Source organism: Castor canadensis, chromosome 4 (genome assembly GCF_047511655.1).
Source record: "Castor canadensis chromosome 4, mCasCan1.hap1v2, whole genome shotgun sequence".
Taxonomy (NCBI): domain Eukaryota; kingdom Metazoa; phylum Chordata; class Mammalia; order Rodentia; family Castoridae; genus Castor; species Castor canadensis.
In genome coordinates this window covers 181,495,239-181,523,184 of record NC_133389.1, presented here as the reverse complement: position 1 = coordinate 181,523,184, position 27,946 = coordinate 181,495,239, and the positions used below count along the sequence as shown (strand labels likewise).

Genomic DNA, 27,946 nt, shown 5'->3' with positions numbered 1-27,946 from the left:
CCTTTGCACTGTGCCTTGAAGTGCCCATCAAATGGTGGCAGTCACTGTTCTCCAACTGCACACTCCAGACTCGCGACAGGCTAAGTAAACTCATCGTGATAGACTCTACTCCTTCCCCCTGCGTTCTGTGAGGGAGATGGGGACACTTGCCATACAGACCCACAGCACTTCACTTTCAGCTAAGGACTGCCATCTGCTGTGATGGCTCCCACACATGACCCATGTGTCACACAGTTCTCCCAAAAGGAGTACACATGTGGCAATTTAAAACCCATCCCAGCACACATCATATGTTTTGAGTGACTCAGAGATCTTCTCACTTGTGTGGAGAGAGTCAGAGATGCTGCTGGAGCCAGGTCAAGAGCAAGGAGGACTAAGGATTGGTTGTTCAAACCAACCACAGTTTTACTCACAGTAATTAAACGTCCAGTTGTTATTTTCAAGTGAATTTAGCATATAATCTGCCTGATTACTAGGTAGTCTGTTTTCAAATATCAAGGGAGCAATTAAGTATTATAGGGGAACAGCAGCATCCCATGCTCTGCAAATTAATAAATCAAGTCCCCACGGCCGGGAGAGTGGGAGAGACCTATAATTGGACAAAGGGAAGAAAGACACAAGGGGAGCCAGGGCACTTCCCTGCCATCAGGAGGGAGACACCATGTGCTGCCTTCCTGGGGCACACATCTGGGATACCGTGGAAAACCTGCTGGGACTTACCACTGGCTGCTTCCTCAAATGTCAAATCATATCGCCGGGTAGAGTGTCGGGATTTCTGGAAAAAAGAGAAGGGCAGTGAGCATAGAGTGCTTCCAGACCATGGTTTGAAATCAGTGCATCGAGCTAAGGACTCCACACACCTTCTGATTCTTCCTTTCCATTTATCCCAGAAGTGAGCTCAGGCCTCCCTGACTGAGAACACCTGCCATTGCCAGTGACCCTTCCCAGCTGTCTCTCTCTCTCCTCTCATCTTCACCAAGCTTCGCTGAGCATCTTCGGCCCCTTGCCCCAGCCCCCAGCGTTGCCTCCAGCTGTCAGCATCACTGCCTCCCTCCTTCCTGGCACCCAGCACTTGAACCCAGCACCATGTGTGACTCTGCCACTCTCTAAGCCACAGCACACATCCTACAGATTCTATGGTCTCAATATCCAGTGCCTTCTCCTCCATCCTGTCTTGTTCCAACAAGTCCAGTCTTTATTCCTTCCCTCCTCCTCTTCTCTTCCTCCTTATACCTTCCCTCCTCCTCTTCTGCCTCTATTTCTCTCTTAAGAGATGAAATACACACATGGCCATTTTGACCATTAGAAGTGTACAAGTCCAAGGCGTTGATTACATCCACAATGCTGTACAACCGTCCTCACTCTATTTCCAAATCATTTCATGACCCCAAAAAGAAAGTTGGTGCCCCCACATAACAGTACTCCCCATTTCCCCCTTCCCAGCCCCTGGTAACCTCTACTTGACTTTCTTCTCTGTGAATTCCCTATTCTAGATATTTCATAGTAAGTGGAATCATACAATAGCTGTTCTTGAATGTCTGACATATGTCACTCGGCATGGCATTTCCCCACCATTCCTGTTGTAGCCTGTGTCTGTTTCATTCCTCTTCAAGGCTATATGGTATATCCACTTGTCTTTCATTCTTATGTTTTAATTGGTCCTTTGACTCGCCATCAAAGAACAATTCTGTTCACATAAGCCTCAACACTTTGGTCACTTATGAATAACCAAACAATTCAGTCCAAAAGTCTCTGCCCATCATTGAGCACATGTACCATGGGACAAACCCATTCCCAGGCCACACAGAAATGTTGGTCATGAGATGAACAGATCCTGGGCTGCTCCTGCAACTACATCTTTGTACAGGCATTGTCTCCTCCACCTGGAATGTCTCCTTCTACCTCCCCAGGTCCCCACCCACACAACCAGCTCCCATCCCACCTGTGGTACAACAAAATGACCCCCTCTCTACCAAGCTCCCAGAGGACTTTGCACTGTGACGTTACTCGTCTCTTTACCCTTCTTCAAGGCTGAGTTCCTTTTTCTATGGCTGTACGGAGTGCTGGCTTCATATAGAGAAGAACCCATAAATATTTCCCAGTTGACTTCATATGGTCAAGAGGACTGGAAAGGAATTTTCCAGAGCCCTGGCAGTCTGATGATGAGGCTGGACAGAAAGACATCTGCATTTTACATGAGATAAAACATGAGTCATTTAGGACAAAATGTCATAACTGTAGAAGAGATACTGATCAACTGGGAGGAAATTGCTGGACAGGTGAGTCAGAACACGACTTGGGCCTCAGATCGTAGGGAAGCATAGACCATGGTTACTAGACAAAATGAACTTCCTGTTTCCACACAGGAAGGGAAGGCGCTGTATTCATACCCCTGCAGCCTGCAGGATGGACACTAGATGGGGGTCAGGAGGACCAGGATTGGCTCTGCATCCTTTGGTGAACTAACCCCTCCTTGGGTCACAGTTACTGTCCGTCCCCTCTCCAGGGCTGCCCCACAAGCTGCCCCAGAGTTTTTCCTGGGCAGGGCCTTTGTCCAGTGGCGTGTGGTGTTTATAGCTTGGGCTTCTGGTGGAATGTCTTCCTGCTTTGGTATGATTGATTCTTGTTGTTGCTGGGAAAAATGGGTGGGGAGCTTTGGGGAAGGAGAAGAGGGAGTAGCTGGGCCCTTGAGGGAGAGGAGCAGTGGGCACACTGCCCGGGGCCCCTTTTGATTGGGTAGGGGCATGGGCGCCACCTAGTGTCAGGAAGAGGCCCCATTTGCCCTGCAGCCTGAGTGGTCTCAGGCCCATACAGACAGATGATCTCAGGTTGCTTGAGCTCCAGTTCAGGACTTCTGGACACTCAGGCATGCGTGGGTAGTCATGTCCTGTTATGGCCAGATTGTCGTGGCATAGTAAGACAATTACTGTCGAGAACTGTGTGGCTCTGAGCCACTCTTGTCTCACTGAAAAAGGTGAGGCCTGTGAACATCCTCTGACCTCAGATCATTAAAATGACTTCCGGGCTTTTAGAAAAGGAAGCTGTCATCTTGGGTTCTCCACAATGTGCCAGACCAGAGGGTTGCCAATGTCTGCTGACAAGGACGATGTCATTAGATGCTATGTGGCCTTGAATTGGACACAGTCCTTATCTTGGAGGACAAGGAGGCCTACAGCCTGTTGACAGCATGTCTGGGCAGGTTTATAACGTGTGGCTGATGCCGACTTGGCCGTGTGTACATCCGAGCTGTGCTGGGGGCTCCCTGGCTGTGTCAGAGAGAGCATTTTCAACAGGACAGGTTAGATTTGAGGAACGACATGGAACTAGAAAGAATGATGTGACAACGAGTGACAGAGGAGAAACCGCAGGCAGATTGAGAGTCTGGCCAACTGTACACCATGTTGCCCCAGTGGCAATGTGGCCACCTGGGAACAGATGTGAGGTGCACAGACCTCAGGAAGAGCCCCCTTTGCTACCCAGTGAAGTGACATGACTCCCGACTGGGGTGGAGATGGTTCTTGGCTCTTGTCTGTGTGAAAGATGCTGTCCACTGTGCTTCAGAGCGAACATGGCCAAGAAACCCAAAATCTGTGCTACAGAAGAACCTGCAACCAGCAAGACTGGTGTGTGTGTGTGTGTAGATGAGTCTACATGCTGGAGAGACCGCTCCTGTCCAAGAGGCCCTGCGCTGCTGCCAGCTGAGCCTCCACACAAAACACCCTGAGAGGGCAGGCGTCTCTCCCACGCCAGCCTGTGGGACAGAGGGTGCTCAGGAGGGAGGACATCCTGGAGCTTGAAGCATCTGTTACAGGAGTGTATCAAACAACTTCCTAGGAGGCCTAGGGTCCTCCTAGGCCTGTGAATGCTAAGGAAACACCCTTTTGTGGATACAACCATGTCCCTAGGATGACCAGCTTCTCCCTCCACTCCACGAAGGCAGAATTCACTCCCATCAGAGTGAACTTGCTGTGTTGTACAGTGTGCTCTTCACAGGGTGGACGCCAACACACACTTGCCCAAATAACGTCTACCATGTCAAGAAGACTGGATGACTCACTTCTCCAGAGAACTGGCAGCCCAATTATAAAGCTTACAAGTTTCTGAATACTAAGGATAAAGTAACCTTTCCTGCAGTGTCCACTCATCCAGGTACCATTACCTTTTCCTAAAGGCTAAGTGGTTTGAGAACCCCTCTTTATGGTAACATTTGTCTCAGAAACCCACAAAAATAATATTTTTAAACAAATACAGGCTGGATGCGGTGGCTCATGCTGGTAATCCCAGTATGAGAGAGGCAGAGATTTGGAGGATTGAGATTCAAGGGCAAAAAGTTATCAAGATCCTGCATCAAAACAGCAAGCCAGGCTTGGTAGTACATGCCTATAATCCCAGCTAATGCACAGGTAGAGGTAAGAGGATTGAGGTCCAAGGCCAACTCCAGGCAAAAGCATGAGACCCTATCTGAAAAATAAACTAAAGTGAAAAATGGCTGCAAGTGTGGCTCAAGTGGGAGAGTGCCTGCTTGGCAAGCACAAGGCCCTGAGTTCAAACCCCAGTACCACCAATATGTGTTTATTTATTAGGGTGCGTGCTCCTACCAACAGAAAGACAATTGTTGGGCATGGAGTCCCCAAAGCTAGACCACCAGGTGGCTTGCACCAACTCCATGGTCAGTTTGAGTCTGGCCTTGGACATGGAGTCACTTACCCTCTCTGGGTTTGTTTCCACATTGTATAAAGCAAGGACAAAAATACTCCCACCTCACGAAGCCAATGAGAAGACTGAGTGGATGAATATACACCGGGTCCTGAACTGTCTCATGGAACAAGCAGCCAAAGTGACCAGCAGCAGAGCAGGCAGGACACGGTCAGTGTCCCCTTCTGAGCTCCCTGGCCTCTGTGCTCCCTGGCCTCTGAGCTCCCTGGCCTCTGTGCTGGCTGAGTCCTGACTGGGTTCTCTCATCTGCGTCCCTACCTAGGAACAGGTGAACCCTGCGTACTTGGAGTCAGTAATGGTGGTCACATTTCCCAGCAGGCCTTTCTTCTCTCTGGAGGGAAGACACAATGAAGAGAGCATTCAACTTCCTGGGACAGACATAGCTCCAGGAGACAGAAGGACCATCGCAGACTGGTGCTTGACCATGCCAGGGAGACACTGAGACCATCAGCCCTGCAGCCACTGCAGTCTATTCTTGGACTCTAAGGAGGTTATAGTCTTACTGGTTAAGCTGTTGGATACTTCCTTTCCTATTTGCATTTGTTAATATGCTAATTTATGCATGAACACTCTAATTCCTGGGGGCTTTCCTAGGTGGGAATATTAAGTTAAGTAGAAATATTCTTGTGTCACATGTCTCCCCCAGGAATTCTGCAAATACTGTTTCCTTTCCACTGTACAGTGTAAAGTCACCATAAGGACAGCTACTGCCAGCCAGGTCCCCCCATCTTTTCTTGAGGTCCAACCATGCGTCCAAGCTAACACCTGGCGTTGGCTGCTCCGTATCAGTTTTTCCTGGAACATAGTGAGAATTTTTATCTGCAGACTTTTAGTTCAGAAATGTTTCTGTGTATTTCCAGAGGAAAAACCCCTAATGTTGAAGCTCTCTTTTACAGTAATGGTAACTAACCCTTTTTCACTACTTAAATGTCTCCATCCTTCCCCTCTACAGCCACTGAAGCCGATTCAAGCCTCACCTCTAAGTCAGTAATCCTGCTGAGTTGCGTCCGGTCTGTTTCTGGGCTTTCTGTTTGAACCGTCTCTGAACTTCATTTGATTTCCTGGCTATGTCACCTTTTTTCCCTTCTCTTCTGTTGTTTTACATTCTCTCCCACCTCTTCTTTTGTTAAACTGATGCTCTTAGTTCTTGTGTATCATGGAGCCAGGGTAAAGAATTTTCTTCTTTCATTTGGTTGTTTCTTCCAGATGATGTCTTCATCGTGCCAGAATCTGTCTCATGCTAGAATTCTTTTTTCCTCTTCTGTTTCCATTAGAGATTTGGACAATGCTGTTTATTTCTGTCATATTCATGGGTGACATGGGCTGCCCTTGGCATGTCTTTTGTTTTGGGACTCTGATGTGGCCTGTTTCTCTCTGACACCTTTTGCTGTATGTGACCCAGACTTACAGTGCTGTCTGCTTCTCCAAAGCCTGAGGACCTCATTCCACTGGTGTCTGGACTCAGCCCTCTCTTCTGAGATTCCAGAAAACTTACCACCATGCAACCTTGCTAAGAGTGAGTCCCCACTCCTGTGACCCAGTGCTCAGGGACCCACTGTGAATCTCTGCCTCCTTCGTGCACATCCTAGAAGACGACAAGCTTGGGGCTTTTCCCACCCGTCCTACAGGTGTAGGTCCAGGATGGGATTAGGCTGGAGGTAGCTTTCCCCCTGGATTGTGGTGCGCTGACCCCACTCGCCCGTTCATCTCACTTCTTTTTAGATTCCTGCCTTGTTTTCAGGGAGCAGTACCGATGAGAATTCTTGGTGCCTTTCCTGGCAGGGCTTTTGGAGGCTGCTGTTCACCGGGTACAGGTTTGAGATTTGTGGCACGTGCTTTCTCCATTATGTGGGGAGCGTGTCTGCGGTCTGTCCACAGTCCATCTGTCGTGTTTAGCGAATGTCCTGTCCACGCTCTTCCCACCTTCCTAGTCCTAGACATGCGCCCATGGGAGCTGCAGATTCTTTCTAAAGTTTGCAAACAAATCTCAGCAATCACTAATGGTGAAGAAAGAAAAGCAACGAAAGCAAACACCCCCAGCGCCCACACCGCAGCTGACCCGCACCCGCAGGGAGCATCGTGCACCGGGCCTGGGTTCGGATCCTACTCACGCAGCCCCAGGAGGGCAGCGGCTGCCCTGACCTGTAGCCCCAGCACAGATGCCCAGAAGAGCGTTGAATGAATGAAAGACTGTTGCGCCCACTCTGCAGATTGGAAGACCAGAGACTGACGCCAGGAAGGACCTTGCCAAGTAGGACAAGCCGAGGGGATGAAAACCCGGAGATCTGGAGGGACCCGGGCGGGCGGGGTGGGCGCTGCTCACCACTCTCCCGCCCCGCCCCCTCCAGGCCCGCAGCGTGTAGCGCGCGGTTGCCACGGAAACAGGAGGGGGCGGCGCAGGCGTGCAGCGCACTGGACGGGCGCGGAGAGCGGCACTGCGCAGGCGTCGCGTCCCCGTTGCTAAGGCCGCAGAGCCAAGTTAAGTCCCCTAGCCTGGGGTCCCCGTGCCTGCGCGCTCCCGGCCAGTGCAGCGACACACTCACCCCCCCCCCCGCCCCCGAGCCTTTCCCTGCCCAAGTGAGAGGCTATCATCCACGGTCCCTGTCCTCCTCCAGAAGAACTTCCAAACTGTGGACACCCGTGCCGGTGTCCCGATCCCTGTAGTCCGCCAGCCTTCGGAGGGCAAAGGAAGAGTTTCCCTGTGGGCGAAGGAAAGAGGGAAAGTAGTCAACCATGTCGAATGCGTAAGTGATGGGCTATCATCCAGAGCCACGGGGTGGGCTTCTCCATGCCCAAAAGTGTCTGCTTCTTTCCTCCTCTCTTCTCCTCTCCTGTCCTCCTCTCCCTCCACCTCCCCTCCTCCTCTTCACCTTTTAGCAAATTCGATGTGCTTCAGGATGGAGTGTCCACTTCTTGTGAACATGAGACGCTTAGATCTCCCCTCTACCCCCAGAAGTTGCGCTCCGCCAGGCCCTCACTTATGCCCACCGCCCCGTGCTGAGGATGGGTGGGAGGCTTTCCTGTTCATCGCCCCCAGTCCGGTGGTTCTCCACAGGGTCCCCACCATCACACCGCATGCACGGCGCCATACAGTTACCTCCTCTGGTCTTAAAACAAGCCCTTCAAGCCCGCGCTGAGCTGCTGGCTCTAGGGCTCTGTTCCTTGACGTCTTCACAGCCTTTGGGTGACATTATTTCCATTTTACCCAAGAGGAAGCTGAGGAAGAAGAAGCTGAGGTACCAAGAGGGGAAGCTGTCACAAAGATGGGGAAACAGACACTGCAGCTCCACTCCTACCCTGTCTGGAGGGACCCAGCTCAGAGAGGCTCTGGGCTCTCCAGGCTGGTGGGCGGAGATGAGTTAAGTTGGGGACATTGCGTATGAAGTGACATCAATGGAGATCAGGTGCTGTTGAATGCTGAGCTCTTGGGTCTGTACAGAGGTCTGTGCATGAAATAATAACTTGGCAGTGTGGGCAGAGGGTGGTCTTTATGTGACAAGGAATGAGTGTAGATAAGAGAAGTGACAAGGATAAGCCTTGGGTCACCCAAAGTAAGAGGCAGGGAGAAGAGCAGATACCAGCAAAGGAATCAAAGCAAATTTGGGGGTGCAGTGCCCTGGAAGCCAGGTGAGAAACGGTGCTTCTAGAAGGAGGGCAGACCAATTCTGTCAGCTGTTGCTGGGATGAGTTGGAGAAGAACAGAATATTTCTGATTTACCTAAGCAGACCCAGTGACCTTGACAGGACTGATTCAGTGGAGTGATGGGGTGGGGGGATAGTTATTCAGACAGAGCGGGAGGAGAGAGAGGGACATGGAAGATCAGTGAGCAGCTAAAGAAGTTTCCCTGCAAAGGAAAGGACGTGGGTGGCTGGTGGCAGGGGACATGGGAGACGAGCTCTTTTTAAGACAGGAAAACAACAGCCTGTTCATTCACTGAAGTGAACAAACCAGCAGTTAAGGACATCAGAACATGTCAGCAGAGGAGAGGAGGTCTGTGCCACCCTCAGGAGGATTTGAGGACGTGGGTAGCTCCAGTACCAGCATTAGGTGCAGGAGCTTGGTGTTTACCCACAGGAAGGCAAAGTAAAAATGGTGTTCAGTGGGGAGATGAGCGGGGGGCCAGGAAGATGTTGGTGGGTGGAAGAGGACAGTGACATTGAAGGCAGTAATGACCACACCTGATGACATGGGACTCAAAGTGAGGGGGACTTGGGAAGAGTGGTCTGACGAGTGAGGCACAGAGCCATGGGCAGAAGATCTGGGGCAGGAGGACTTGGGGTGGAGGGGACAAGAAGAGCGCCTCCCTGCAGCAGGACAGTGGAGGGAGCATTTGACAGGAGTGACAACGTAGGTGACAGGGAGGAGCTGGAAGGTTCATCATGTGTGAAGTGACAGGAAAATTCCTATCTTACCACATCTAGATTTCCCATGGAAGCACACAGTCCCTCCCTCCCCAGCCTAGCTGTAGAAATAATCTGGTTTGTTTCACCTGTCTCACTCCCTCCTCAGCCACCACACCGCCTCCCTGTGTGAGTCTGTCACTTTTCCAGGTCACATGCCCAAGTGTGAAATTATTCAAATCTTTTTTAAAGGTTAAGCAGTATCGTGGGTGAAATAAGGCCTCCCTTTACAAGGTGCATGCGAGATCCCAGGAGCACCTCCACATCTGCTCTGTTACCCTGCCCTACAGTAGCTTTCTGAGGTGTCCAGAGCAGGTGTCATCCGGGCTTGCCATGGGAGGAGGTGCGGGCCCAGGAGGCCCGGGACCCGTCTGAGCTGAGCGTTTTCAGAAGGAGGTTTGCCTAACACCTTCGGCACGTCCACCTGTAAAAAAGAAAAAAAAATCTTGCCGTAACCAGAAAGTCAAAACACGTCCACACCAAAACTTCGGCAGGGTTTTCATGACAGCGTCTTGCACGGCACAAAGACGTTGTCTTGTCCGTGGTCTTGGCGACTTCCTGCTGCTCTGACCCTGGCTGGAGCTGACTCATGAGTTTGTTCATCCTGTGCCAGGCTGCCCTGGCCAGCTCTCCCCGTCACAGTGCCCAGCCTGCTCGAAGCCTTCTTCCTCTGGGACCCCCGTGGAAGCAAGCGCCTCCTCAGCCCCCGAGCCCTTCCTCACTCTTGATGGGTTTGGTCTCCGTGGAATTAACTGGTTTTTTAGGTAAGGTCTCAGGTTTTTGTCCAGGCCAGCCTGGACAGTGATTCTCCTAGTCACATGTCATATGCTCAGGTGTCCTTCCATGTAGCTGGGATTACAGGCATGGCCACCATGCCTGGCTTTATTCCTATTTTTGAGGGCACATTTGAAGTAACCCTGGTGAAGATGAATTTGTCTCGGCTTTAGCATTTGTGGAAGTCATCCTTGTCTGTTCCTTGATATGCACACAGGCTTTTTGACTCAAGTGTGGGTTGTTAGTTAAAGTTCCCTGAGCACCTCCTGGTGTCTATGGTAATTAGCTGTGGTTTTACTGTTCAGTTGCTCTGCGAGGTCAGGGGTTCCCAGGTGTTGAGCCTTGGGCATTCCTGGGCTCCCCATTCTATGGTTAGAGGGAACCACACTTTAGATCTGGCTCTGAGTCTTGTTTATAAGTGGAATTTCAGGCCAGCGTGCTAAACAAAATTAGCCTGGACTTTTTTTCTTCTGTGTTGTCCTGACAGGTTTGGGGCAAAGCCCTTCTTAAATGTGTAAAACCAACTGAGCACTGTTTGTGTCTCTGTTCATCACTGTGGAGCCTTGTGGGTACCCATCAGCCTCTGCCCTCTCAGGACAGCAACTACCCTGGCTTGCGGTCCCGTCTCAGATTCTGGAAGCCTGGGCCTCTTCAGTAAACTAACACCCTGCTGGCCTTGTCCTCTTCGTGGTGTTTTGTTGTACAAAGCCTGCACCTCACCTCTGACTTCATCGTCTCTGCTTCCTCCTGCTCACTCCTGTTTGCTTATTTTTGTGAGGCATGGTTTGCAGAGTGCCAGAATATTCCTTTCAATAGTTAACAAAATGTTGTTCTTGTTGCTTTGTGAGGTAGTCATTTGCATTCCTGCTTAGTCACACTATTTGCCACTAATTATGCCAGGAATGAACTAGCCCGTTCTCCTTTACGATAAGGTAATCTAGCAGAGTGCTGGCTGTGTCATCTAAATATTGCTGAGTTTGAAAAACTCTAGTGCTTGAACACCCTGGGGATGGAGCACCCGGGCCCAATTCAGCATCTTAAGTCAATATGGGATGAGGGGAGGGAGAGTTTTGGGTTTGGAATCACGCAGTCTTTGTTTCTTGTGGTGGCCATCGCATCTGTGCCCTGAGACTTGTCGTCCCTTGTTTACTGGACAGGAAATGGTGAAGTTTAGTGGTCAGAGCCTGAGGTCTGGAGCAGGACTGCCGAGGTGGTGCAGGTCCTGTGTCAATCTTAGGACTTTGGGCAATAACTTCAGTGCCTCGGTCTCCTCATCTGTCAGTGGCACTCACCTTATAGAGGTAGCGTGAGGATTGTGTGTGCCAGGGCACATAAAGCACTCAGGACCATGGCTCACACTGTCATAGTCATCTGAACCTAAAAACCTGCTCCCGTCAAGATGCACATTTAATGTTTGGCCAGAGAGATGAAAACAGCAAATGGAGTGGTGCTTCATGGCCTCAATAAGGGATCATTGAGATTTTATCAGTCACCAGGATGTCCCAAGCATGTTTGAGGGCCAGGTGGGGACCCTAGGCGGGGCACACCTGGAGGGGAATGCTTAGTGATGGTGTCAGGATGAAGGTCAAAGCGAGGCAATGAACCTGTGTATTTACCTCCACTTCTCCTGAGCGACCTCTCAAATGTCAATAAAGGTATAAAAGGCTGAGCTCGTGAGGGCGAAGAAGACACCTGAGCACATGACAGGCGCTATCATGATCCAGGCACCGGTGGTCACACCTGTAATCCTATCTACTCAGGAGACAGAGATTAGGAGAATCAAGGTTCGAAGTCATCCTGGGCAAATAATTCGAGAGACCCTATCTCAAAAAAAAGTTCACCACAAAAAAGGGCTGGTGGAGTGGCTCAAGGTGTAGGCCCTGAGCTCAAACCCCAGTACTGAAAAAAAACAAGAGCTATGATGAAAACGAAAACATGACAGAAGGGAAGAGACCAGGCAAGAGGAGAGGAAGCAAGCAGGGAGTGTGGGTCTGCCTGGCAGAGGTGAAGCCAGGTCCTTCCGACAAGTCCACAAACAGAAGACTGGTTGTAATCCACATTGGGGGTGAGGGGAGTGACTGCTACTCTTACTTGTCGTGCAGACAGTGGGGGCCAGGCACAGGAAGCTTGGGGTAAGCTACCAGGCAGGCAGCCCAGGGGGACTGAGTCCTGGGCCCCTCAGCCCACAGTCTTCTCAGTCAGGGGATGGACTGTCCTCTCCCTCAGCACAGGGAAAGATCTTAGAAAGAGTGGGAAACAGTGGTCACTACCCAGCACCCAGCCCTGTGCAGAAACCCCTGCCCAGTTGTGCTGGACTTCCAATTCTCCTTTCAGCCCTAGGACAGCAGGGACTGTCTGCCATGATTGCATTGGTCAGGTCCCAGCAAGACATGCAGGCACACACAGAGGGCCTATTAAAGAGCCCAGTGACAAAGGTCACTGGAGTGCAGGGAAGCCAGCAGGGATGGCAGCACGTCCTAGGTTTGCCTTTGGTGGAAGGGTTCCCCAGGCTTCTGCTGGCCTTCCAGGCAGCAGTGGGACAGGACACACCTCACCCAGTTCCCCACTCTCCAGCTCCCTGTCTGTTGTTCTCCTGTCTCAACCCACTGGAACGAGGCCCGGGGGTTGCAGGGGCAGGTGGAGGGGGTCAGCCTGAAGCCATTCTCGGCATTGTTTCTGGGGATGACAGTTGGTGACTTTAGCTGAAGTCCATTCACACGTGTCTCACTAGTGTGTGAAGTATACTGCAGTTGATGAATATACAATTATTTTTCTGTCCTCTTGCTAAGGCACATTTGGGACAATTCTACATTTTTGCCATTATAAAAAGATACAGCCATAATCATCCTTGGTACACTTGAAAGTGTTTCTCTGGAACGTAATCATTTATTCGTACACACTGAACTTCACAAGACAATTTCAAAGTACTTCCAAAATTGTGGTTCCAATTTACACTCTACCAGCTATGTGTATGCACAAATAAGTCGATTATTCTGTGTATCAATTACTTCACTGCTTCAATTAGTATAATACTGACTTCACAGGTATGGTGAGGAAAACTACATCATTTAGGAAAATACTTTTTAAACTATTTGATAATAGTACCAGTGGTCATTTCAAAAACCACATATACATTAAAACAGAACATAAATTATCTTAAGAACATTGTGGCCACTTCCAGTGTCCTGGGCTCACACTTGACTGTGCGTTATATTTTGTGATGATGGGTGGCCAATATGTGTGCCTAACAAGATGAATTGGTTTGCTAGATTGTCTGAATTCTGTGTCTCCCCTCAGAATGTATAACAAAATGTGGCACCAGACCCAAGAAGCCCTTAATTCTTTGCTTAATAATGAGTCTCAGGAAATGGTGGAAGCACAGAGAAACCAAGTTTTCATCTTCCAAATGCTGGCCACCTTCTACATTAAATACGTGCAGATCTTCAGGAACATGGAGAATATCTATGACCAGATGGTCCATCCACAAAAGCGGATACTCATCCGGAAGATCCTGGATGCTGTGATGGGTCGCATTCTGGAGCTGAAGAATGAAATGGTTGAATTGGAATTATCTGAGTTTCATTATTTTGATGATGTTTTACAGGATCTAAAGCTGGCTCCCGTAAGTATTCTGTTGCAAGTTCCCTTTTGTTGTAAATAAGATACATGGGCCTGTGCCCAACACACTTCCCACACATGTTTACTTACAAGTTGTTTGGTGTATTACAAGTCTAAACATTGCCTTTAAATCACACCATGCTATCATGGAAGAGGCGCCTTTCTGATGCACAGGAATCTATTACCAGTCCTTGGGCCAAGACACTGGGGTGTGGTCTTACCAGGTGCCATGATGCCTGCCAGGACTCCTAAATATCCTGCATCTCAGGCCTCCAGCTTCCCAGAGCGGCACCTTGTTCTCTGGGTCTGTTTTCCCTGTCATCACCCCTGGATGGTTACCTGTTGGTGCCAAGTCTTTATTCTCAGATGGATACACCTCCTCCTTTCTTTGGGTCATTGGTGACTCCATGGATTTGTGGCTATGGGCCTTGTGTTCTAGATACCAAAGAAGGGTATGCCCTCTATCTCCTCCCTTGGTCCCTCCCCCTTAGCACCTAGTGACCACAGCACCCTTCTGAGGGCCTTCAGCCAGCCACTGCCCTTCTCACCTTGCTGCCAGACACCTGCTGGAACTTTCTTCTGATTCTCTGTGTGGTTAGTCCTGCCAGGGGCATTAGACACCTCACTTCTTAGTGGCTACTGGTCCTATGAACACACCTTTCATTTTGAAAGGTATGTTTCCCTAAAATCAAATTAAAAGAACATGTTTAATTTTTTACATGCTGTTTCATGTTCCTTCACTTTGAAAATGTGTTGGCTTTTATAAAAGTTCTGTTTCTTTCTGGGATGGACTCTCCTAGTACTGTTCCTTGGTTTTATCGGGATGTACGAAAAGAGAGGAACTGAAATGGATGAAAACCCTGGATATCATTCCAAAGCTCGTATGCTTGCTGCATTCATTTGTCAGAAGTGAATTAAGTCACTACATTCTTTAGTCAGGTGTACTTTAGTCACCCATGTGAAAATATGAAGAACAACCAAGGATAAATGGGATACAAATATTTATTAACTTATTCTCCTAAATTTAATTAAAAAGGTGATATTATAATTATAAATGTAATTTCAAGGATATTAGATAATCCCTCAATATAAGGACTAGTAAGTTTATGGGATCTATGTGGTGGTCTCCTTCCATTTTTCTTGCTGTTCACACTGCCTGGCTGACTCTCTGTTTCGGCTACTTGTCTTACTGAAGGCCAGGGGCTGTGGCCATCTTGACAGAGTCATGGAGAACTGGGGAGGTGACAAGTGAACAAACATCAGCCAGGAAGCCTTCACTGCCTTCACTGGAGGGGATGCTATAGGGACCCATCAGCCATGTTTTCTACCAGTCCTGACTGGAAACAGTGATGGAGCCGTGCGATGTTAGTGAAGTTCGCGTGGCCAGGGGATGCATCCAGCATGGCCAGAGAGACACTTGTGAGCCAATCCTGGGAACTTCTATCCATTGGGGTGGGGGTGGGGGGCAAACCTACCGGCATCATCTGTGACTCAGCCTCTATGGCTGTCACACATGAGGCCCACAGCTCCCCGCTGATTAGTTGGCTATTTATAGGTAGGATCCTGTGTCCTGACCATAGTGATTGATCCAGAGAGGGGCACCCATGAGGCTGCACCAGTCAGTCCCTCCATGAGAGAAACTGAAATCAAGCCAAAGGAAGCAAGACCAGCCCCTGTCTTGGGTTCTGAACTGTAGTCTCCCAAACTGCAAAGTTGAACCAGAAGCTCTGAAGAATGGAAGAAGCCATTCTTCAGAGACAAAGAGGGAGGGCAAGCCAGGAAGAAAAGACAAAACAATGAGAGAAGCAAAAGTAAATGGCAGAGCCTTAAAGACATATTTATCCCTGTCCCTTGGTTCCACAGGGTCCCCAAAGTCCTTCCATAAGTACCCTCTTTGGACTCAACTAGCCAGAGGACTGTTTCTGTGGCCTGTCCTGACAGGCTCTCCTAATGCAGAGACACACATAGGGGAGAGAGGTTTTTCCTTTACCAGAAGGCTCCCCAGTCCCACTCCATAGAGAATGGGAAGCCCGCAAGTATCCAGGTATTATGATGGATATGTGGCAGCTCTTCCCCTGGCTTCAGTTCTCAACTGCTCTGTTTCCTCACCCTCCTAACTGTAAAATCCTAACTATAGTTTCAAGGTCCTAAATGGACCCGAAGGGAGCCATGTCAGTAAAGTGTTATCTTAAAAACTGGAAAAGTACAATTCTTGGACGTGTTATTAATAGCATGACTCCTCTCTGGCTGCCCTCTATCCACAGGGCACACTTGTCCACTGGACCCTGGCAGCTTCCCCTCAGGTCACGCCAAGCCCATTAGTCTAAAGAAAGTTTGATGTCTCAGAGCTACAGACACCTCCCAGAGGTCCTGGGATACTGTCCCTCCAAGTCCTAAAAATGATGCCCCTTTATGCTTTAACACTTCCTTAGGAGAATTCCTATCCAAAATTCCCTAGGTATCAGGGGAAGATGGAGAGAGTCACACCCTGAATTGGAAAGGGAAGCTGACTCTGAAGGCAAAACCCTTGCTTCCTGAGATAACTGGTCTACCAGGAAGCAGCTGGCATGTCTGAGAGTGTCTGGGATAAGGTTTCTCAATAGGACCCTTGAAAAGCACTTCTGTACTCCTGATTGTTTAACTTAGACTAACAAATATTCATTTACCCTCCACTAATCTGAAAAACTTGCTAATACACATGAGTGAAGAACAGATGTTTATAGTTATTATATAAAAACAAGTTACCTAATAAAGCCAATTAACTTCACAGATAATTTTTGTAATGGAATCATTTTGGTAAAAATAAAACTGAATTATTACAAAAAATTATTCCCATTTATATACAAATAGTTGATGGTGCTCATGATTAATTATTAGATTTATTTCAAAGACCTCAGTAGCCAAAAACTTTGTCTTGTGTGATTATTTTAGGTAGGCTGAGACCCTATTATATTTCCTTAAATTCACGAAGTAATCATGAGTTAATAGTTAATTGAGGTCTAGTGGCCATAAATTCCTAAGGTTTTACTGTAATGCTCAAAACAAAAGACAGAGCTGCGGTTTTCATTTTGAGGATTCCCTGCACTCTATTGGCCTCACCACCTCTTAAATGTGAATGAAGGTAAATTTATTTAGTCTCCAATGTGTTTGTCCTTCCTATGTATTTTACCTGGATTTGAGTCCGGAACCATGAGCAAAATGTTCTTTTGCCTGTTCTTTCTCTTCTCTAGCAACAATTAGATATTCCCATACCCAAGTACTTCTTGAAGGAGAGGTTGGAAGTAATAAAAGAAAGAGAGAAACTCCTCGCTCAGATACGGGCCGACAGTGGATTGAATGTACATGATGTGGTTTGTATCCTTCTAACAACCAGTTTTTCATAACTTACAGAACTTCCTTTCTTTGCTGCTCCTGATTGTGTGAGATGCGATTAGATTGTTTCAATTTGAGGGAAGATCACCCTCTCCCTTGCTACTGCAGTGTATAGAAAGTGGAGTAACTCTTGCAATGTGGTTTTGGTGATGCTTCTTCAGCACCTTTCAAGAGCTGAGAACTAGACATGAAAACATCTTGCTTTGTGGGTTAAATGGGAATGTCTAAGACTGAGTTGATTATCAGCTCGACTTAGTTTTTCCTCACAAATTCACCTAGCTAAAGCCAAGCCAAATATTGTTCATATAAAAAAAATTAAGTGCCAACATAACTTCCTATGAACTTGAAAATCAGCACATTTTCTCAAGCACCCATTGGCCTTCCAGCACTTCCAGATGAGTCATTTGGATCACATGAAGGAAAACAACCCTGTCCTAGAGAGCAAGGTGCAGGATCCCGCCTGCTCTCCAGCCCGGCCCTCCTATCCCCTGTGTTTGTGCAACTCCACCTTCTCCTGCTCTCACGGCTGTCTTACACTCCCATCACTCCCTGAATTCTGGCAGAAGTCTCCCACGCAGCCTCCCTGTCAACCTATGCATTTCAGTGACTGTCAGGGCCTATGAAATCAGTACCTCACTCCCCTGGTCCTCACTGCCCGGGGAACAAGGAGCACTCCACACATCCACTCTTCCTACAAACAGGCCCCACTGGGTGTTGCCAGCCTGGGTGATGGTATCAAGGAAGATTCCAGGTGCACGCAGGGAACGGCAGGGGCAAAAGTGCCCTGTCTGCTTGCCACAGGGCACAGGTGAAGCACACCTGTCTCAGCTAGCCTGGCATTATCTTTCCTTTTACATACCAGAGCCTTCTGATGAAGACAGGCGTGTGCTTCTGTCTTACCTACCTTCCTGTCAAAATGGAACCAACTTGATACAGCACCCTTCCAGAAACCTTTCAAGAACCCCTCCCCCGAACTCTGGCAAGCCACTTTCCTCAACATGGCCTGTTGAGGGGGCTGCTGGGGGAAGTTTAACTGAGGGACTGTCAGTCTCTGTTCCCAGTGTCCTGGCAATTGCTAACCATGGGGACATGTGTAAGTCACTTTATCTCTTTGAATCCCCCATCACTTCAGTGGTCATGACAGGACCTGCCTCGGAGGTTGCTTTTGTGAATTTAATGAGCACACACATGAGGGGCATCTGGCATGTAGGTTCTCAGCAAACCTTCCCTTCCCTGTCCTTCTCTCATCTTCCTGTCCTTCTCTCATCTTCCTGTGCCCCTCCCCACCTTGTAACACAGAGAAGATTGCCCTGAGAGGCAGGGACCCAGTGATGAGTGCAGCGCCCACCCTTAAGGCCCCCGTACCTTGCATCTCATCCTGACATGGCGGCCTACACTGCCCTTGAGGCCTGGAACAGGCCTCAGCCTGTGCTAGCTGCTATTCTGATTCCAAGGGCCTCACCTGCCATGGACACCACACCCGCTAGCACCCCCCCCCCACCAGCCAGGTCACACACACAGCTCCTTCCTTGCTCTTAGGACAGCAGTGAGTCCTCACCCCTGAGTCCACTCACACAGGCCTCTGGGGCTCCCAGAGACCTTACTTTTTTTCTCAGTTTCCCCTAAAAGTCTAGCCCCTAACCCGACTGTCCCCACACACCTGACCTGAGTGAGATCCACATCGTCTGTTTCACCGCTGTGAAATGCAAATGTGTCGGTACTGGAAGATAGTCCACATATACAATTAAATGCTCCTAGAATGATTTTAACATCAGTCATACTCAGGAAGGTCAGTCTGAACTGCTTTTAAACTTGTAATTGAAACACATTTTAACTTCTTATATTAGAGCTGTGTTTTAATTTCTGTTTCTACCATGAAGTAACAAAGGATGCAATGGCAATTTCAAGTTTTATTGATTGCATTTTGTTGATATTTCTAATATAACTTGCTGCAGACTAAGATATCTGGGCGTTAATCGGTATTTTGTTTGGAAGGAGAGCGGTCCTTAAACTTGGAATTGCAGCTCCAGCAGGGCATAGCATCAAAATGTGCGTAATTCACTGAGACGCAAACGCACCAGGAGGCCGCACACCGCACCCCGCCAGGGGCTCCCAACACCGTGTGTCAGAAGTGGGCCAGCGATATTTCTGAGACCGGAGGATGTAGTTAACATGTCTAAACACTGATGTCCCCGTTCTCTGCAGAAATACTTAAAGAGCATGTCCCTGGATGAGGCTATTAAAGTCATCCAGATTGCTGAGCGGGCCCGGCAAGGCCGTCTGAGAGCGCTGTTCATGAAGCAAATCTACCTTCAGGAATTCAGAGCAAAGCAGTCCAAGATGCGTGGGGAGAAGGCCGACAGCACTGCCGCACTCCAGATTCAAAAGGTGGGAAGGGGCTCCAGGGACAGGGCCAGGGCGTCTTACCTGGCCAGAGGTGTGTTCCTGCTTCGGGGCTGAGAGCTGAAACTCAAAACGTTTGGTAGAGCTGGACTTAGATAATAAATTCCAAAAAGGTTTAACTTACCCTGGAGAAACCATTAACTAAACTTGGTCACATTTCCAATGTTTCACCCTAAATGGACATCAAACAACGGGCCTTTTATTCAATGCTAGAAAGAATGTTGCTAAAATTCAGTGAGGGTATGAATCTTTAATGACACAGACAAAATTTCAAAAGAGATGTGGGAGAATTAATACCTGGTAACTTGCAGAAAAGTAATCCATTTAAAAAAGTCCAGTGGCCATCACTAAGAACCAGAGCACTGGCGTTCTTGGGCCACTCCTTGTCAGAGGAACAGCACTGACGGGTACCCCATCTGTTTTCTAATGGTGCCTAGGGCTACATGGAGGAAAATGACAGGATGGTAACACAGAATTAGGTTTAAGAGAAAATAAGTATCCAGACTTAATATGGAGCCAGAAGAGCAGACTCCGTCTCTAATTATTCTTGACTGGGTGTGGGAGAGGAAGGTGGGAGGGATGGACAAGATTCTTTTCTTTCTAGTTTCTGTGGGGTTAGAATAAAGTTTCAGCATCTGAGTTAAAAGGTTGAATTGTACAATTCTTAGACACTTCTGTGTACTATTTCCCCGCTGTTACTTTGGAAATTTTTCTTGTAAAACCAGAAAGTTGCCACCCTGAGATCTTAGCCTGGCACTTCTGCCATCTAGAGGTTTCTGGAGCTTCACAATTGAGAGCTATGGTCACTTCTGTGGGTCACCCTTTCTTAACAATGTTGCCTGTGCTCACAGCATGAAAAGCTATTCCCTCAGCGCACACGTGCACAACCTCTACGACATCTGGGATGTGCAAATGCACCTGGGAGAAACTCCAGGCCAGCATTTGCTTTAGTTTGGCTTATGCATTAAACAGTAAATATGAATTTGATTTCAGATTTGGCGAACTTACTCTCAATTCAAGAAAACTGAAAGAGAAAGAGAAGCAGAGATGATTTTCCTGGGTATGGTAAGTTACCTTACACCCACAACCCTGTTTCTTAAAGACAATCACTCTGTAAGATGAGTGTCTTCTCTACAGGGTTTTTGAGGGAAGAAAGGAAGGCAAAGCAGATGACTCAGGAGAATGGAGGTGCCAGTACTGTGCAGAAGCATCTAGGGGTTCGGGAGAGGTCAGGGTTGACCCCTTTACGTGTCTCTGGGTGAGATGCACCGTGCTCACAGGCTCACGGGATCGCCATATGCTATTCCTGTCTGCTGTCAACAGCGGCTTTCTTGGTATTTATGGCCAAGAAAACGGGTTTGCTTTGATACAGCTGGCGGGGGGAGGGGATCTCCATGATGATTACTTAAATCACAGAGTTGAAAGGCTGCGCTACTTATCTGTTGCCAAACAGCAATATTATCACAAATTTAGGAGCTTAGATCGACACCCACTTGTACATCACAGTTTCTGTGGGCCAGGATTGAGCCCAGCTTAGCTGTGCTCTCTGCTCAGGGTCTCACACAGCTGCAGTCAGAGTGTCAGCCAGGCTGGGGTCCCAGCTGAGGCCCACCTGGAGAAGATCCGCCACCAAGCTTGAGTGACCATTGGCAAGGTTCTGTTCCTTGTGGGCAGTCAGATTGGGGGCCTGAGTTCATTGCCAGCTGTCAGATGGAGGTAGCCCCATCTCCTGGCCATGTGGGCCACCTGCTTTGTCAAAGCCAGCAAAGGACAAAGGACACCCACAGTCTTGTGCAAATCATCACAGAAGAGGCACCTTTGCCCTGTCTTATTGGTTAGAAGGAGGTTATAGGGCTGCCCACACTCAGGGGGAGATTACACCAGGGGTGAGGACCAGGAGGCAGGGCACAGGAGACCACCCTAGAGTTCTTAGGTTCTTCTGCACAGTCCACATGGTCAAGTGTGAGGCCCTAAGGAGGCCTGCTCACCCTGAGCACAGAGCCCCTGCCTTCCAGGGCAGCCCATCCTGCGTCATTTTCAAAGCTCCTGCTCCTTTAACTGGAATCCACCTCCCACAGACCCAGCTGACCTACCCAGGCTAGGTCCCCTGTGGAAGCTCAGAATGCAAATTACTTCTTCTCTTTTGCATACATTAATTATACAAAGAGGTTTCATTGTGATATTACCATAGATGTCTACAATGTACTTTGATCAAATTTACCCCTTCTGTTATACCTGAACCTCCCTCTCTCCTCCCCCTTTTTCAAACAGTATTTTGTGGGTTTCATTATACTGTCCCCATAAATGTATGTGTGCATGTATGTAATGTACTTCAACCACGATCGCCCCCTAGTGCGTGCCCTCTCCTCCTCCTCTCCCCGACCCAGTCCCCTTTGACACTCAAATCCGTGATTATTATTATCGTTATTGTTGTCATCACCATCGTTTTTGGTCTAGATGCCACATATGCATGAGAACATGCGATATTTGGCCCTTTGAGCTTGGCTTACCTCACCCAACATGACAATCTCTAGTTCCATCCATTTTCCTGCAAATGCCAGGCAGCACCAGATCAGGAGGACAGGTGGTCACTGAGCAGTCCACCTCCAGTACTAATCTGAATGCCCCTTTTCTACCTTGTTTTTGACTGAATAATACTCTGTGGTGTATATGTACCACACTTTCTTATCCTTTCGTCTGTTATCGGTCACCTAGGCTGATTCCATAGCTTGGCTATTGTGAACAGAGCTGCAATAATCACGGGTGTGCAGGTGTCTCTCTTGTACATTGACTTACACGTCTTTGGATGTATGCCCCAGAATGGCATAGCAGGGTCACAGGTAGGTCTACTTTTGTTGTCTGAGGAACCGCCATACTGAGTTCCATGGGTGGTTGCACTAGTTTATGTTCCCACCAACAGTGTGTGAGGGCTCCCTTTCCCTTCCCTGTCCTCACCAGCATATTGTGATAACCCCAGCCTTGCTCTTTTTGCTCAGGATTACTCTTGCTAGTCAGGGTCTTTTATATTTCCAAGTGAATTTTAGGATTATTTTTTCTATTTCTGTGAAGAATGACATTGGAATCTTGACGGGAATTGAGAATGTGTCTTAGTTCTTTTTCACATAATAACCCCGTCAGTATGTGGAGACAGCTGTTGAAGTCCTGTGAGCCAGCTCCTCACAGAGCCAGGTATCACCAGAGGTCATGCCAGACCCTGGTGTGGCCTTGTCTGTTGACTGGCTCAGTTCCACTAAAGGGCATTGTAACTAGAAGAAGGAAAGGAAGCATTGACTTCGGCTGTGTTGCCCTGAGCTACACTGCCTGATGCCCCCAGATAAAAATGTTTAAACTGTTGTGTTGATAAGTACAAGAATTGAGTCTTTGAAAACACTAATATAGAGCTCTAGCGGGGTCAACAAGAAAAGACACAAATCTACCATAAATTACCGCAAATACCAACAAGTTGAAAAAAAAGCTAATGGGTGATGTCACAAACAGCTGTGGTCATAAGTTAGAAACTTATGTCTAGGGAAGGATAAATATCAAGACTCACTGAGGCAGAACTGTGCTGGTGTCTCACACCTGTCATCCCAGGCTAAGTGGGAGGCTGAGATCAGGAAGATGGTGGTTATGGCTTCCTGGCAAAAAGGGAGACCCTATCTCCAAAAATAGCCAGAGCAAAAAGACCTGAAGGCATGGCTTACATTGTAGAGCACTTGCCTAACAAGTGCAAAGCCCTGAGTTCAAGCCCCAGGATCTCAAAAACTTCACCAAAGCAGTAAGAAACTTCAGTAAACCAAGCATGGGTTGGTCTGGTCCCTGAGGCCCAGCTGTCACTATGGAATGGGGCACAGGGGAGAGTTGCTAGAGAATATCTGCGTAGGACAAGGAAGGGGTAAGGGGCAGCCCTGGGACCACGAGGCAGGTCTGCAGCTTGAAGGAACCCTACCTTCAGAGAGCAGCATGGTTCCAATCAAGAAATCACAGGTGCTTTTAAAAGTATACACAGTTCAAAAAGAAAAAGTGAACCAGTAATGCTGACAGCTGGATTGAGCCCAGAGACACCCTCAGCCCCAGGGACAGCTGAGGAGGGGTTAAGTGCCCACCTTTCTGAGTCTAGTCTATTTTGCTACAAGCATTAAAAAGCATACCTTTTGGCTCAGTGATGCCAATCCCTGGAATTTCTTTGCCAAAAATAGAATAAGAATGTGAACCAAGTGTACAATCCAGAGATAGTCTCATCAGCGGAATGCTGTCGTGGTAAGAGACGACATCTAGAAACGGCTCATGGAGCTAAAATCCCTCAGACCTTGTAGAAGTGACACTCTGGACTTCCTCTGTGTGTCATAAAATGTAAAATATGACCACGACGATCCAATTCTTATTCTTTTCCATATCCTTGCATCTTTCTACAATAAACATGCACCCATTGTCATTAAAATTGCAAGTCAGATAGATATTCAAAATTGCATCACAGGGGAAAGAGATATGAATCATAGCTTAGCTCATTTGTCGGTGTTAGAAGTGAAACTTGGCTAAAGAATAGTTAATTTGCAACACATTTCCCATCTATAAACTTATCAGTATGTGTCTGCATGTGTATTTATATCTCAGTAATCAAAACTTGAGACTTCTTTTTCCTTATCTTCGATTTGTAATAGTAGAAAGGCTCACAGATTGAAATGAAAAGCTCATTGTAATTTATAATTTTTAACCAATGCAGGATGGAGTGGTCTTGACATTATTCCTTTCATGTTTAGGTGTCACTTGCTAACACCGCATCACTTCTCCTCACCTTTAGAGAAAGTAAATGAAGTGCTACTTGTGAGATCCCACATCAGATCCCTTTGTTCTTGGTTCAAACATAAACATAACCATCTCAGCCATATTCTAGTTAGATCTTCTTGTATAAATACTCAATTTTCTGGACTATTAAGATTTGAATAACCTAAAAGATCTTGCCAGCAGCATTAAGTATAGACAAAACCTAATTTGGTCCCACCTTCAAGGCATGTCAATAAAATTTTCATCAATTTTATGGCAGAACATTTGAAATATGCCAAATGACCTGGTAAGCCCATGAGCTGTCCAATCGTTCGCATCCCACTGCAGCCCAGGTCCTGGGCAGCTCCACCGGCGGCTGACCTCTGTGGTCAGCACAGGGTTATTTTGGAGGAGAAAGGGGCTCCACTCCCTGTCCCAGCATCTGGAAGAACCTGCTCTCCTGGAGAAGGGCATGGTGTCACCTGGGTCTGCAGAGACTTGGACTGTGATGTCCAAGAGTCACTGCCTCAACAAGCACAGGAACTGACCTCAGAATAGTGAGTGTGATTCAGGAAATGTCTCCATTCCCCATTAATCTATGTAATTCAAAAACAAGTCAATGTTTATTTTTGGAAACTGGGAACCCCTGGGGACACCTCCCCATCTTTTGCTTTGTGTTTTAGGCATACTCCCAGGTCATTGGATCTAAGGCATCATCAATTATAAGATGCATTATTATTTTTAGGGTCCATTAGAAAAAAGATTGTGATGATTCTTTTGATGTCAACCCCGTGGGGTTGAGACACACCTACATTGGTACAGTCCACCTCTGGGCGAAGCTGTGAGGCGTTTCCAGAGAGGATTGCCTAAGGGGGAAAGACCTTCCCTGAATGTGAGTGGAATCATCCCATAGACTGGGGCCTGGAGAGAATAGAAGAGGGAAAGTGGAGAAAATCTCTCTGTGTGTGTCTCTGCCTCTCTGTCCATCTCCGTCTGTCTCTCTGCTTCCTGGCAGCCATGAGGTGAGTTCTTCCTCATCCTCCCCACCACAAGGGACCAAAACTTCTGATCCCCTGAGCCAAAATCAAGGAATCCTCCCTTTAGGTTGTTTTCCTCCGATCTGTCACAGCAACAGAGAAAATGACTGACACAGAGATGCTGGCAAATAAACCAGACCACCCTTGGCCGTTGCAGCTGCACCCCCAGCCCCGACTGCAGCTGCATCCCACTGTTCCAGGTGTGCATCTTAAATCTGGCAGAGAAGGGAAGGCTGTGTCTGTGTCATTAGCAAAAACGGAAAGGTTTTGAAATAGCAATGCAGGCAGAGTGTGAGGAGATGCTTTCTCTCGCCCATGATGAGTTAAATTGACTCTGCCTTTCCGAAAGCCCAACAAGATTCAGCCAGGCCTTAAAACACTCAGCTCCGTCACCCGCACTTCGTGCCTACCCTGATGTGTCATCAGAGGCAGAATTCCCTGCAGAGTTCTCCTTTATAGTGAAAAATTGGGAATACCCCATTCTGCTACTCTGGAGTGGGTGTGTAGTTCAATCATTTATGGTGGCCTTGCAAAATGCAACGATGTACCATGAAGGAGGACATTTATGACTCATTTTTGGTGACATGATAATGCTCCAGGTGAAAATTCAGGATTCAGAATTATACATACAACATAACTCCATGTAAATGTATGCACACATCCATGCATACAGAACAGAAAGAAAGGGGCAGTGCCAACTGTGAATAAAGCTCATAGTTTTGGGTTTTTTTTTTTTTTGCAGTCCTAGAATTCGAACTCAGGACCTTGCTCTTGCTAAGCAAGCACTCTAATACTTGAACTACGACCCCAGCCCCTTTTGCTTTCATTATTTTTTCAGATATACCTCCAACATAGCTAGGATTGCAGGCATGTGCCACCACACACCCAGCTTGCTTGTTGAGGTGAAGTCTTGCTAACCTTCTGCCCAGACTGGCCTCAAACAGTAATCCTCCTAATCTCTGCCTCCTGAGTAGTGCCCAGCCCAGAGCCTATGTTTTAATGGGTGAACTCTGGAAGATTTTTTGTTGATATTTCCTGTAATGATCAAATTTCACTTTGTTAATCAGAAAAAACACATTTTAAAGTAAAAGATAATGGCAGAAAAATATTATCCATTGTTTTCTCCTAAAATCTCTCATTTTTTTGGCACATGTGGACAGGTAGACAGATAATAATGCAGCATTTCTCAGTCAACACCCTTTCAAGGCACATGGATATAGGATACAGAGAAGTTATGTTCAGATTTCTACTTTAAAAATTAAATTAGCAGCCTTCGATTCAATCAAAGGCACTCAAAGCTTAATATGAAATCTGTGTTAGCAGAAGTTCTGACTCAACAACTTCTATTTAAGTAAGTTTCCATGTAATTGAGCTCAGTTACTGATCAGCTGCTGTGAGCCACACGACAGAAAGGCAGGCAGGGCTGACGTGTTCTTTTTCTAAAGTCTTGGCTCCCACTGACGCCATGTAAAGATAAAATCACATGCATTTTTAAATATTCTTTCTTTCTTTCTTTCTTTCTTTCTTTCATTCTTTCTTTCTTTCCCTCCCTCCCTCCCTCCCTCTCTTCCCTCCTTCCTTTTTATCAGTTTTGGGGTTTCACACTTGCCAGGTAGGCACTCTATCACTTGAGCCACACCTCCAGCACTTTTTGGTCTGGTTATTTTGGACATGGGGTCCCCTTTTTGCTTAGGCCAACCTGGACTGCAATCCTACCATTTTAGACTGCCCGAGGTCACTGGAATGGCAGGTGCACGACACCACACCCAGCTGTGGGTTGGGATGGGGTCTTGCTAACTTTTAGCCAGGACTGGCTTCAAACCTCAATCCTCCCAATCTTAGCCTCTCAAGTAACTAGAATTAGAAGCCTGAGCCTCCGGTGCCCAGCTGACAGCACATGTTTTTAACTTAAACTTCTCAGTTTTACCTTGTAGCTCACGCGTTCCCAGCTGGAATGTGTGTTGTTTGCAACTGTCCCTCAGCAGAGCAGCATGGGTGGCATGAAGGATGGAGAGAGGCCCTTGTCCCTGAGGTATTGCATTTGACGCTCCTCCCCGCTCCCAAGTGTGTGCCCTCTGGCCCTGGTGTGTTCTGCCAACGTTTTACACCATTGAATCATATCTGGGGGCAATTTTTAGAAGAAAGTTTTCTACCCCCATTAACCCACTTGGGGCTCGGCTCAAGTGGTAAAACAAGCACGAAGCCCCGTTCAGTCCCCAGTCACACGTGTCTGATACCCAAGTCCAGGACATGTTTTCAATCAACTATGCTGTCTACGTGTCACGGATGACCTTACTCCCTGTTGATTTTCAGTTCCAGCTCTCTGTTATTCCCTCTTGTTCCGCTATGACAACATAAACCACTGACTTATCTACCAAAACTGTGTCTGTGTCCTCACGAGATGCCCACATGTTTTCAGCAGTGTGACTTCTCTAGTGACAGAAACCAGAGTCAGAACAGGAGACTCATCTTGCCTTCAATTTCTGGCCAAAAGTGCCTTTTACCATTGTCATAAATGATTTTTGTTTTTTGGAAATTACTATTTTAAATATTTATATTTTAAAATCTACAAAGGGAAATAAATAGCACCGCAAAGGTTCCTGTGCGGTTATTCTAATTGGCAGAGCCAATGGAGTGGATCGCATGGAGGGAAACTAATGAGTGCAATGCGTTTCTTTCTGTGGATCCCTTTGAAGTGACTCGTCCTGCGGTCATGGCCACGATGTGTTTTATGTCACCCTGAGGCTGTCAACGTTTGCGTTATGATGAGGAACACTGAGGACACTTAGGAAAGAGGAAGGCTTGTCACTTCCACACACATCATCTGAATCCTAAAAGCACCATAAAACCCTGCTCACTCT

General features: G+C 47.6%; 1 protein-coding gene across 1 annotated transcript in view; it reads left to right on the top strand.

Annotated features, from left to right (window-relative positions):
* Nucleotides 1–7,270: 7,270 nt before the first annotated feature.
* The window catches only part of Drc11 (dynein regulatory complex subunit 11), a 170,149-nt gene continuing 149,473 nt past the window's right edge, over nucleotides 7,271–27,946 (top strand). The window contains exons 1-5 of the mRNA XM_074069567.1: nucleotides 7,271–7,460; nucleotides 13,189–13,513; nucleotides 16,740–16,856; nucleotides 19,087–19,269; nucleotides 20,278–20,349. Coding sequence (XP_073925668.1) covers nucleotides 7,450–7,460; nucleotides 13,189–13,513; nucleotides 16,740–16,856; nucleotides 19,087–19,269; nucleotides 20,278–20,349 — 708 coding nt within the window. The 5' untranslated portion in view covers nucleotides 7,271–7,449. The remainder of the gene's footprint in view (nucleotides 7,461–13,188; nucleotides 13,514–16,739; nucleotides 16,857–19,086; nucleotides 19,270–20,277; nucleotides 20,350–27,946) is intronic.